At 41.1% G+C, this 12,091-nt stretch overlaps 1 protein-coding gene across 1 annotated transcript in view; it reads right to left on the reverse strand.

The window, feature by feature from the left end:
* Positions 1–12,091, reverse strand: part of LOC141127358 (electroneutral sodium bicarbonate exchanger 1) — a 297,513-nt gene that overhangs the window by 18,388 nt on the left and 267,034 nt on the right. Inside the window, exon 20 of the mRNA XM_073613700.1 lies at positions 8,017–8,085. Coding sequence (XP_073469801.1) covers positions 8,017–8,085 — 69 coding nt within the window. The remainder of the gene's footprint in view (positions 1–8,016; positions 8,086–12,091) is intronic.

Here is a 12,091-nt window from a genome sequence, read left to right on the forward strand (position 1 = left end):
TTTACTTGTATATTGCTTTTTGCTTTTGCCCTTATATATAATGCAATTCTTATTACTTTCTACCAACAGAATTTTCCATTTGATAAGAACTTGCATTTCGCCTCATCTAGGCTGGAGAGAAGTAAACATTAATAAGAATTCCTTAATTTTTATAAACTGATTTACTGTCAAATCCAAATACACAACTCCCAATTCACAACTGAACACACCATTTAAAAAGGCTTGAAAAGTAATGTACTCTATGGATGCACAACATATGCAGTACTGGTGACACTACAGGTTACGAGTGACAGTACAGGTGGCACTACCACACCTCCTTTCAGCGACGTGTACTACTAGTGAACCTTGGTACAGACACCCACCCTAGCTCTCATCTTCCACCCAGGTACCCCCTCCTGTACCCTGAAAAGGTACTCCAACCGCAAGATTAATTTTTTAACCTTCATCAGTTGTTACACTGCAGTATAAAACAGATAACCGGGTTACCACAATGCCGAATTAAACTCTGTGGTGGCTCCTGGGCAGTCGAAACCTTGGGGTCCCCTCACAGGTTAATGGAGGATTCTCATGCGCGCTCTCTAGTGGGATATCACTGAACAAAATAGTGTCCACGTCAGCTGCTAGATAGAGATGACCATCACTACTCTACATTACACGTACATCGGTTGCACCAAAATGTTTTACAAACTGATGGCTGAAAGAAGATGAACTTTTAAGAGACAAACTTTAATGTGAACCTAATGTCTATGGTTTATGTACTTTAAAGTTGTTACTGAGTACATTACATTAATGTAAGGTTTTCATTTCTTTGAGTTGATTCATTTTTTCTATCTATTGTAAAAAATGTAAAAAAGTTTAATTGTAATTTACTTTGAAGATCAAATCAATATGATTTTGATCTGCGATCATGGGGCCCCTAAATGGTATGGGGCCCATTGGCCAGTGCCTACTCTGCCTATTCGGTAATCCGGCACTGGGTGATCACAACAGTAGAACTGGCCATGCAGGAAAAAGCTTTAAAAGGCTGGGCAGGCATGGAGGCAACCCTTATTACATTTTCAGAAGTCAATCAATGGTGATGGGAGTCATGGTCCATGAGAACCGCTACTCTCAATGATACCCCTGATAAACTTAAAGCATGGACCCTGTAGTTAGAATATAATAGCAACTCCTCCTCTCCCTATAGCTTATAACTACTGGAGTAAGGTGTATGGCGGTGGCTTGACTGAGACTGGTAGTCTCCCAACTTCAACCCCACCCCCCTTCCCTTTTTTTTCCTACCTACTCCTCCCCTACTACACTCTCCACCCTTCTTTGAACCTTGCATTCTCTTCTTTTCCTTTCTTTACCTCTCACACTACATACACTATAGGGTATGATTTACTAAAACTGGTGCACACAGAATCTGGTGCAGCTGTGCAGAGTAACCAATCAGCTTCTAGGTTTAAGGCCGGGTTCACACTTGTACGACAAATGCTCCGACATTGGGAGCTCATGACGCATGACGTGTGCAAATCAATAGTTCCCTATGAGAGCCATCTTAACTGGTGTGACACAAGTCGGTCCGACTTTGAAAAAGGTTCCTGCACTACTTTGGTCCGACTTTGATCCTACTTCAGCCCATTGAATACCACTAATACCACTGAAGTCAGATCATCGTCTTAACCGATCCTACTTTGGCATGCGGCTTGTGCTCTGAGGATCTTGAAGGGGAACTCCACAACAAACTGAAAAGAAAAAAAAAAAAAAAAAACGGCATGGGGTTCCCCCTCCAAGACCATACCAGGCCCTTCGGTTGGGTAGGTATGGATTTTAAGGGGAACACCCATGCCAAAAAAAAGGTGTGGGGTCCCCCCAAAATCTATTCCAGACCCTTATCTGAGCACACAGCCCGGCAGGTCAGGAAAGGGGATGGGATGAGCAAGCGCCCCCCCCCCCACCCCCCTCCTGAACCATGAACAGAAAAGTGCTCAAGACCCATGTAATTAAAAAGCCTTCAAAATGCTCTTAATTACATTATATTTGTTTAACTACACTGCAGCAACTGCTGGCAGTTAATGAACCTTTACAATGTATTGTATTTTTGTGCCTACGTGCATTTAAATTCAGACATCCTTTTTTTTTCACTTAAGCTGAAATGCATTGAGCAATAAACTCCTTGATGTGCTTGGTTTCTTCCTCTGGAGACACAACACTTGGCATCCATTTGTATTTGCGGACAGGAAAATATGAGAAGCTTGAACATTTTAGTGACTTGTGAATTTCTTTATGCATCTTATAAATGCCTTTAACTTACAGGTATAATACTGAGAAAAAGAAATACCAAAACAATCAATAATTAAAAAAAAAAAAAAAAAAAAAAAATCTTGGGGATCTTGAACTCTCGGTGTATATATATAGGGAGGAACCATGCATTTCTAATAGATCTTAGAACTGGGAAATAAAAGTCACACTTCATGCGTTCCTCCCCTTACTTGTACTGCTCTTTCCCCTGTGTATATATGTATGTATATGTGATAATATAATATATATATATATATATATATATATATATATATATATATATATATATATATATATATATATATATATATATATATATATATATATATATATTATATATAATATACATACATACACAGTATATCCCAAAGCAATTAGCTGCTGATTGTCAGCAACCACCTTTTGCTGGTTGTCCTGGCAGCGATGGACGTACACAGCAGCTGTCACAGACAGGTAGAATATAATGTATTTCACAGAAGACTTGCAGAGAACAATTACTTTGGCCCCTGGGAGCATTTACCAGCACAAAGGGAATAATAGCCTGCCAATCTTCCAGTGATAGAAGAGACACAATCTTCCCTTCTCCCAATGAGGACAAAGAGTTCCCCCTCTAGACAACTGGCATTCCGCACACTCTATTAATTTATGTATGCTGGCATGCAGCCTGGTAGGACAAAGTGTATTAAAAAGGGGCTGTCAGAAACTGGGTTAATTATCAAGACTGATTGCATCACATTAGGTTTATGTATTCTGTGCTGAATTCAGGGTTTTCGTGAAGTTATTTGAGGTTTCTGCAATAATCTTCCTCACCTGAATACAGTGAGCATGATTTTTGTATACCTAGTCTAGTGTGTACTTTGCTTTGCATGAGATACAGCAATGTTAGCTCACCCTAAAATCCAGAGTCACCTAGTTACTCACCTCTCTTACCCCTAATACAAATCCACCTGGATTCCTCTTATCCATCAGAGATCTGACCGACTTCTATTTTCTGTATATTTTCCAGGTGACTGATATTTTGTAAGACAGTCCTGATATGTATATGCAGCCTACATTTGTAAATACACAGCTCACAGCCAGTGTGCATTCAGGGCCTCTCACCGCCCCTACACGGTTGTCAAACTCAGCATTGCAGGTGAGTCCATATAACCACTACGTCACCATTGACTAATGCTGGCTGCTGTACACAGCTCCGGAAGCATAAGCAAGAGCACATTTGTGCATGTATGATTGAGCCCTAATTCTCAGTATCTGTTCTATGTAGTATGTATGGTTGCTGCTCTGCCACACTCTAATTTTGTAGGCTGGCAGTAATTCTCATTTAATGTTATTACGTCTGGATAGCCACTACATGGTACCACTATTGCATGCTGAAACGAATTCTAGGATCTGTTCTGAATCACTTAAGCTGGCCACAGATGGTTAGAATATCGGCCGGTTCAGCAGGGACTGGGTGAGATTCAAACCATGTATGGGCAGGCTGATTGTACCAAAGTCGATCCATCGATCGACTGGGGCACAACCAGCATGTCAGATTTTTACACGCAAATATTGCCAGTGGCTATAGCCGCTAGCAATAATCACTGTGTTCTCCCAGCAGGAACTGCTCCATGCACCCCCCCCCCCCCATAAAAGAAAATCACATCATCTATGGCCTGCTTTAGTGCACTGGGCAGCTTCCTATGTCTTCTCAATATCATGTTTACTGTATGCATTTGTTAGTCTCCTTTTTACTTTACTTGTTTAACTACTCCCTTTAAACAATGTAGCCACACCTAGTTTTTTGCCAAAGTTTGAGCTTCTCCCTATAGTCATCCTATAATCTGTTTTCCCACGTTCAAATCTCAATGTGATAATGGGCATGGCATCCTCCTACGCCTGACACACTAGTATTGCTAATCAGAACTAGGGCCTCCTATATGCTTCTGTATATACAGTATGTAGCTGATGCAAGCACAGAAATGATATGTGAACACAACAGATGCAAAGAGTGTCAGGTTGGTGTTGATGGCAGCCCAGACCATATTCAATCTTGCAGGCACAGGAGCAGATACAACAGAGAAAAATATTGTATTTAAAAAGACAGAGAGCTGAACATGCCTTCCCCATGAGGGGCATTAAAGAAGAACAAAACTCTGAAAGTTGTGCCCAAAAAAGGCAAAGTGCAAAGGACAAGTCACGAGTATTGTCTGGGGTCTCCCTGTGGCTGATCATCATTAATGAATGGTCTCTTGGTGGGAGGCAGCAATGTTGGTAGAAGCTGGGCTTCCTCATGTCAGAGCCCCCATCAATAAAAACAGTGAGCAAATCTTATTTGAAATCTCCTACTAGCAGTCGGAGGCAGTAGTGCCTTGGATCTCACATTGCAGATATACAGCCATGAGAAAGTACTAGGAAGTTCTCTGCTTTTTAAAATCCATACAAGAGGTATATCTTTCATGGTCAGTGGCGGTGCGTCCATTAAGGGCAAGAATCCATCCATGGCCACTGTAGCCACCCCCTATTCAGGCGTCCGGCCCCTTTTCGGATGCTGGGCACCTGAATTCCAGTGGCGGGGGTGTTTTTTTGAAGCACATGATTAGGCTCTAATAGGCTTCAAAAAAGGTGAACTGCAAGCGCAGAGCATTGCGCTCACAGTCCACCCAGGTGTGTTAGCAAAGCAAATTAAAGTGGAGTTCCACCGACTTTTACAACTCTTCAGCATCCCTCACTAAACTGTGCACTGTAAACGAATTGGATATTTTAAAATGTTTTTTCTCAGCACTTACTGTATATCTGCTGTATTCATTTTTCACTTTTTCCTCCCTGGCCGCGGCCCATCGCATCATTTCCTGTTTACAATGCCTTTTGGGAAGGGGGGGGGCAACTTCCTCTGATACTGCCGTTGCTATGGAAACCTGACCTGAAACCTATTATACTGCTTGTGCTGCACTGGGCATGTGCAAAATCTGCAAGGTTGAGATCCAGGAAGAAATACAGTCTGGCTTCAGATGCCCAGACTTAAGATCGCCACGGCCTGCTGTAAGTTTATAAAATAACAAACTACTGCTATAAACTAACAAAACAGACCTTAGTTTACAGACTAACTTTACTAGAATACATTAAGCTTGTGTATTATAGGGGTATTTTTATTTAAAAAGTATAATTTCGGCCGGAACACCACTTTAATATTTGCTTTGCTAACACTGAACAGCCTCTCCGCTAATCAGGAGGCGCGGATCTAATACTGGTCAGGCAGAGGCGATCCCATTGGCCGCCTAGCAGAACGGGAAGAAGAGACGCAGGGAGGATACAGGAGCCATCGCCTGACCCACGCTTCCCGTCCCACAGCTCGCCGCCATCACCCGCTGCCTGACCCGCCACCACGATGCATTTGCTGGGCACAGTTGGCTGCATATGATGGGCACAGTGGTTGCAATTGATGTTTTTGTTTCAGAATTTTTCAGTTCGTTTGCGGCCCCCCCCCCCCCCCCAAAAAAAAAAAGTTTTGAGCACCACCCGCCACTGTTCATGGTATTACTTAGACACAATAAAACATTTGTAGATGTTCCTTATTAAATAGCAAATCTTTACTGTTTGAGTTCAAATACACTTTAAAGGAAGAAATCTTCTAAAAATATATGCATCCAAACTGACTACACAGCATAATCACAGTGTAATTAAAAAAAAAAAAAAAACTATACACAGTTTCTGGAATCTGTAGGCCTCTAATAAACATGACAAAGATTTCAAAAATAGTTCTGACTGCAGTCACTATGTTATACTCGCACATATTAGAACAAGAATTTTGTTTTCCTGTGAAGCAAAAGCAAACACCCCATTCTGCTCTATAAAAATACCTGTGCGGTCGTGCAACATCGAGGGGTATAAGTAGGGGCACAGGGACAATATATTTCAGGCAGGTGTATTGCATGGATAGGAAAAGTTGTTTAGTGAAATATGCTACTTTTAAATTCGCTATTTTTTTTTTTTAAGGTAAAACACATGATTTTTTAGTCTAGGAAATAAATAGAGCTGTGTTGGTGTAATTCAATAAGAAACAGGGCAGAAGCTTAGTGCTGACAACATTTGTAGGGACAGAAAATTGAAAAGGTTTGCTGATATTTTCAAGTTGCACAAATTAAGCCTTCATTTTGTGGGTTAATGAGTTTTTAAATGTATGTTTTATATACGGTTTATATGAATTCTTTATTTTGAAAACACATTTAATAGATGGTACATCCATGACACTGATGCCACAAAGCATCATGTGTTTTTAACAGAGAGAGCTTAGCAGTAACTGTTTGCTCTCAGGTTGTCTCTTGCTGTTACGAATTTAGTATGGAGACCTACACAACAAGAAAAGAGGAGAGAGAAGAGAAAGGGAAGCGTCACTTCTCATAATCATTTAGCAGTTTGAGCTTCAGCTATTGTAAGCAACAGGCTTTGTTCAATCATGTGATTAGGATCACACTTTGTATCAAAATTGTAAAAGGAAGCCTAGGCTTCACCTCCTGTCTGTAAATTATAAATATCCATAAGAAATATATGTACCATTTTTTTTAGTCATGAACATTATAAATAAAGCACATGTATACAAAAAGTAAAAGGTTCCTTTTAAAGCCCAGCATTTAAATGTTAGGTGTTCAGTTTTTACTGCTGTATATGTTGGAGAGATTTTCCTTCATTTCCTGTGTGGTCACCAGGACCTCTGTATGATCCACGACACAGAAAAAAGTGTTGCATAAAAATCTGGAATATGTGTAAGTTTGACTACATATATGACCAGAATGACATGCTGTTTATCTCCGTGTTTAGCCATTTGTCTGGAGAAGGACAAAGGTGTCCTTCTCCAGACAGGTGTTGTAAAAGTTAGTTTTTGTGTTTTTCTTTTAAAATAACAAACATGTTATACTTACCTGCTTTGTGCAAAGGTTTTGCACAGAGTGGCCCCGATCCTCCTCTTCTGGGTTCCCTCAGCGCACTCCTCTCCGCATTGAGGGCCCCCTCGGAGACCTGCATTCCAAGGGGAAACCCGTGCGGGCACGCTCCCGAGTCCTGCTGCTGCGCCTATTGACACAGGACTTGGCCCCGCCCCCTGGCTCCCATGTCACTGGATTTGAATGACAGCAGCGGGAGCCAATGGCTGCTTCTGCTATCAAACTATCCAATAAGGACCCGAGACAGCGGCTGGAGCTGCTGGGCTAGTTCTCATCGCTGGAAAGATCAGGTTCAGGTAAGTAAAAGGGAGGCTCTGGGGGACTGCTGCACTACAGGTTTTTCACCTTAAACCTCGGTTCACACTTGCGTTATGCAGGAACTCTGCGAATCCACTCCGGGTTCCCGCATCGCACCCGACTTGCACAGCAGTTCACACTGCCATATGCAAACTGCCAGGAGTGTGAATACATTGTTAATGACACCCCCCATTTCAGCTTGCATATCGCACTGCGAACTGACAGTTCGGACATGAATCGGATCGCATGGGTGTGAACACCCATGCAATCCGATTCTGGTGCGGACCAAAAAAAGGGTCCTGTGCGAGTTTGGTCTGAACGCAATGCATGGACATCGTATGTGATTTGCACTGCAGTGCGGTGCATATCACATGCGATCTTGCAGAGCGTGCTGGTGTGAACCGGCACCAATGCAATAAATGCATTAAGGCGAAAAACCTTGAGGGTTTACAACCCCTTTAACTTCAGAAGCAGTAAAAAACAAACATCTGGTTATAGTCATTAGTGATGTTCTTACCTGAATTCCTCTCAGTGAAGACACTCCCATATAGAGAAACACTCCATACAATACCGGCATTGGAATAAACTGTAAGACAATAACATAACATTTATTATTACAGGTACTTATATAGCACTGTCAATTTACGCAGCGCTCTACATATATTATATATAAATTCACATTAGTCCCTGCCCTCAAAGAGCTTACAATCTAAGGTCCCTAACTCACATTCATACATACTAGGGTCAGTTTAGAAAGGCACCACTTAACCTACCAGCAGAAACCCACACAGGCACAGGGAGAACATGCAAACTCCAGGCAGGTAGTGCTGTGGTTGGGAAAACTGTCAAAGGCTTGTACACAGTCCAGATTGTCTATATAAAATATCCTCAGACCATAAGGAAAACACAGCCAAGGAATACTGCAGATTTCAGACGTTCCATAGGAAAGGAAATACTGTAAAAGATCAACAACAAGAGAAAGGAAGCGCAGACCCTAGCGCATGTTAATCCTTTTAATTAGAAACTAGTAAAATAATTTAAAAATATTGCACTCACATGTGTGTTTTAGGGGCATGTCCTTTCTTTGTCAAGTTTATGGCCATTGACAAAGGGGGGGGGGGCACACACCCCAAAATGCGTTGTAATAGCAAACTCACATACGTCTGCTAGCTTCCTTGATAGCTGGAACTCCCCTTAGTGAATGTCGCCTCCAGTCTCCTTATCAGTGGCAGTGGCTTGACATTGCAGCCGCACTGCTCATGCCTACACCCGTTCTCAGGACTACCACACAGACCGTTGGCTCTTCCTCTCTGGCTAGGCGACAGTGGGGGTTGCGTTCTAATCTTCTCCCCAGTGCTGTACAATCTGCAGTGGAAACTGGAGTGCCGCTCAGTCCATCCACCAATCCACCTGCTCTGGAGTGTCATCACACTGATCGCTGGAGCTCCATGTTGTGTCATTGAAGTGCCTGTAAACAGTATATCTCGCACATGTGAGTGCAATGATTTGAAATGTTTTTATTTGTTTTTAATAAAAGGACTAACCTGCACTAGGGTCTGCACTTTCTTTTGCATGCACAGTGGCCACCTGGTTGTGAAGCCGCAAGCTGTCACAGCTGGGTGCCCACAGTTAAGATGCTGTTGTTGGGGACAGACAACAGGAGGTGAAAAACGGCTGAGGTGAGCCCCTTTGCTGGATTGTGGCACTGGCGAGTGTCTGTTTTTTGAGGCTGGCTTTACACTGCAGTGCAGAGTGGCACACAGCTGGGGTCCGGTGCGTCCCTGTTCACTGGTTCTGGTTCGATTTCAGTCTGAATTTTTGGTTGAATTCGGACCTGAAACGGATCGGAAGACGCATAGGACCCCTGTACAATTCACTCCGGAGCCGCTACGGAGATGCCGGTCACAATCTCCTGACATGCGAATTGAATTCGAGGAAACCCACATCCAATTCACAATAGTGTGAACCCAGCCTAAAAGTCAGCAGCTACAGTTTCTGTAGCTGCTGACTTACACATTATTACCCAGGAGACTGGAGCTCCTCTTTAAAATGGGTTTCAGCTGTTTAGATCTTCGAATCAGATCCCGAATGCACATAATTAAATTTACATATACACAGCTTAACTGACCACGCCAAAACAAAAGGTAATAGCTGAGTTTGAATGAAAAATCATTCTGTGCATTTATATGCCTATAGTAATGTCCTCTGAATGCATCTAAACCCTGGTTTGACAGTGGTATGTGTGAATAAAACTGCTGACCTTACAACCTGGCTTCCGGCTACATCCTATAAGCATTGGTGACATCAATGGACTTCACCGAAGGATCCTGTGAAAGCTAAGGATCCCAAATCTCATGAGAAGATTCTTCAGCACTGTCCTCACAAAATATTTGGGACTTGCAGCTTTTCCAGGATTCTGCTAAAAGGTCCACCTTGATGTCAACCTCATCTAGGTTCAGAGGGCTTAAGCCAGGTTGTAAGTATATTTATTATTTTTCTCCTAATGACTGTTTCTTGTTTTGTATTTAATGAGGACCTTGCAGCTAAAATGCAAGGCCACATATTAATCCTTCCATGACAAAGGTAAAACAAATCCACCTGAACACAATTTTGCAACTTTGGCATGTGTTAGTAAAATGACATATCATCACAATTATTAGTGTATTCAGGTGGATTATACCTTTTTTTTTCAGGACAAAGTGGGCTTTCATTTGGCGATAAATGGTAATAAATATCTCCTGATTTTTTATTAAGGAAAAGTGGCCCAAAAAATAGTAAAATAAAATCTTTTTTATTTTAGCTGTATACCGTATTTCTTGTTATTACTATAACCTACCACCAAATGCTAACCCAAAATACATTCCACTGCTCCTGATGATTGCAGCGATACCACATGTGTATGTTATTAATTGTTTGTACCCATAGTAGGGCCCAGAAACAATGGTGCACATATTATTATTTATCTATTCAAGTTATCTATTTATCTATTCAAGTTATTTTTACGCTACCTTAAACACACTGATACTAATTTAAAAATGCTTTTTTTTTTTTTTTTAAATCCTAAGTAAAATTTACTGACCTTTGACTCGGACCTTGACCCCAACTCTAACCCTAACATTGACCTAGATCAAACCCCGATCTATCTAATTTTTCTTTAGTTTTTTTAGGCTCGGTTCATACTGCCGTGACCTGAAAGTCGTGCGCTGTTGGAAAAATAGAACGCTGGATAGTCGCACTCCAAAAAAGTTCACCTTTATTACAAAATGAATATCAAAGCATCACAGGGCAATACAGACTAACTGCACAGCTGCTGATGCGTTTCACACCAGATATGGTGCTTAATCATAGCTAGAGTGCTAAAGATACATACAGATATATATACCAAACAAAATAATTAAACATATCATTAAATAAATAATGAAATCGTGTGTCATTAGATCCCAATGAGAAACGCACCTGTGGCCACCTAACGTTCAGGAATAAACCATTAGGTGAAGAGGATTATAGAAAAGAAAATCCCCCTCCCTTCACCCAGCAAAAATACCACATAAAGAAAGTGATAGCAATGGTAAATATCTAATGTGAAAAGAAAGAAAAAGGAGAAGTGTGCTGTAGTAGAAAAATGACATAAAATAAAAAATAAAACCATAACATATGTATTAAAAAACTCGGCATAAACCAGCATGTGCACCTGGGAGAAAACAAAGTTATATATCACCCGTGTATCAATGCTGGTATGTGCCACCCTAAAACCATATTCAATCTGCTAACGGATGATCACAATACTTTCAAAGCTGCCATAAAATATAAAATACCTGTGATATATGCAAATGTATAAAAGGCAAATATTTTCATATATGTAAAATATTTTTAATCCAATATTGTCCTCTTTGCCTTTTATACATTTGCATATGTCACAGGTATGTTATATTTGATGGCAGCTTTAATATGTATATATGTTTCTGAAAGTATTGTGATCATCCATTAGCAGATTGGATATGGTTTTTGAGCGGCACACACCAGCATTGATACACGGGTGATATATAACTTTGTTTTCGCCCAGGTGCACATGCTGCTTTATGCCAAGTTTTTTTATACATATGTTATGGTTTTATTTTTTATTTTGTGCCATTTTTCTACTACATCGCATTTGTGGTCTCCTTTTTCTTTCTTTTCACATTAGATATTTACCGTTGCTCTCACTTTCTTTGTGTGGTATTTTTGCTGGGTGAAGGGAGGGGGATTTTCTTTTCTTCTGACCTCTTTAGGTGGCCACAGGTGCATTTCTCATTGGGATCTAATGACACACATGGTTTACTCATTTGTTTAATGATATGTTTGTTTAATGATTATTTTGATTGGTGTATATACCGTATTTATCGGCGTATAACACGCACAGGCGTATAACACGCACATTCATTTTAAGAGGGAAGTTTCAGGAAAAAAACTTAAATTTTAAATAAGGAACTTTGAAGCAAAATAAGGGTCAGTGCCCATCTGCAGCCTCACCATTGCCATCAATGCAGCCTGATCAATGCCCATCTGCAGCCTCACAATTGCCATAACTGCAGCCTCATCAGTCCACATCAATG

The sequence above is a fragment of the Aquarana catesbeiana genome, linkage group LG02, assembly GCF_042186555.1.
Source record: "Aquarana catesbeiana isolate 2022-GZ linkage group LG02, ASM4218655v1, whole genome shotgun sequence".
Taxonomy (NCBI): Eukaryota; Metazoa; Chordata; class Amphibia; order Anura; family Ranidae; genus Aquarana; species Aquarana catesbeiana.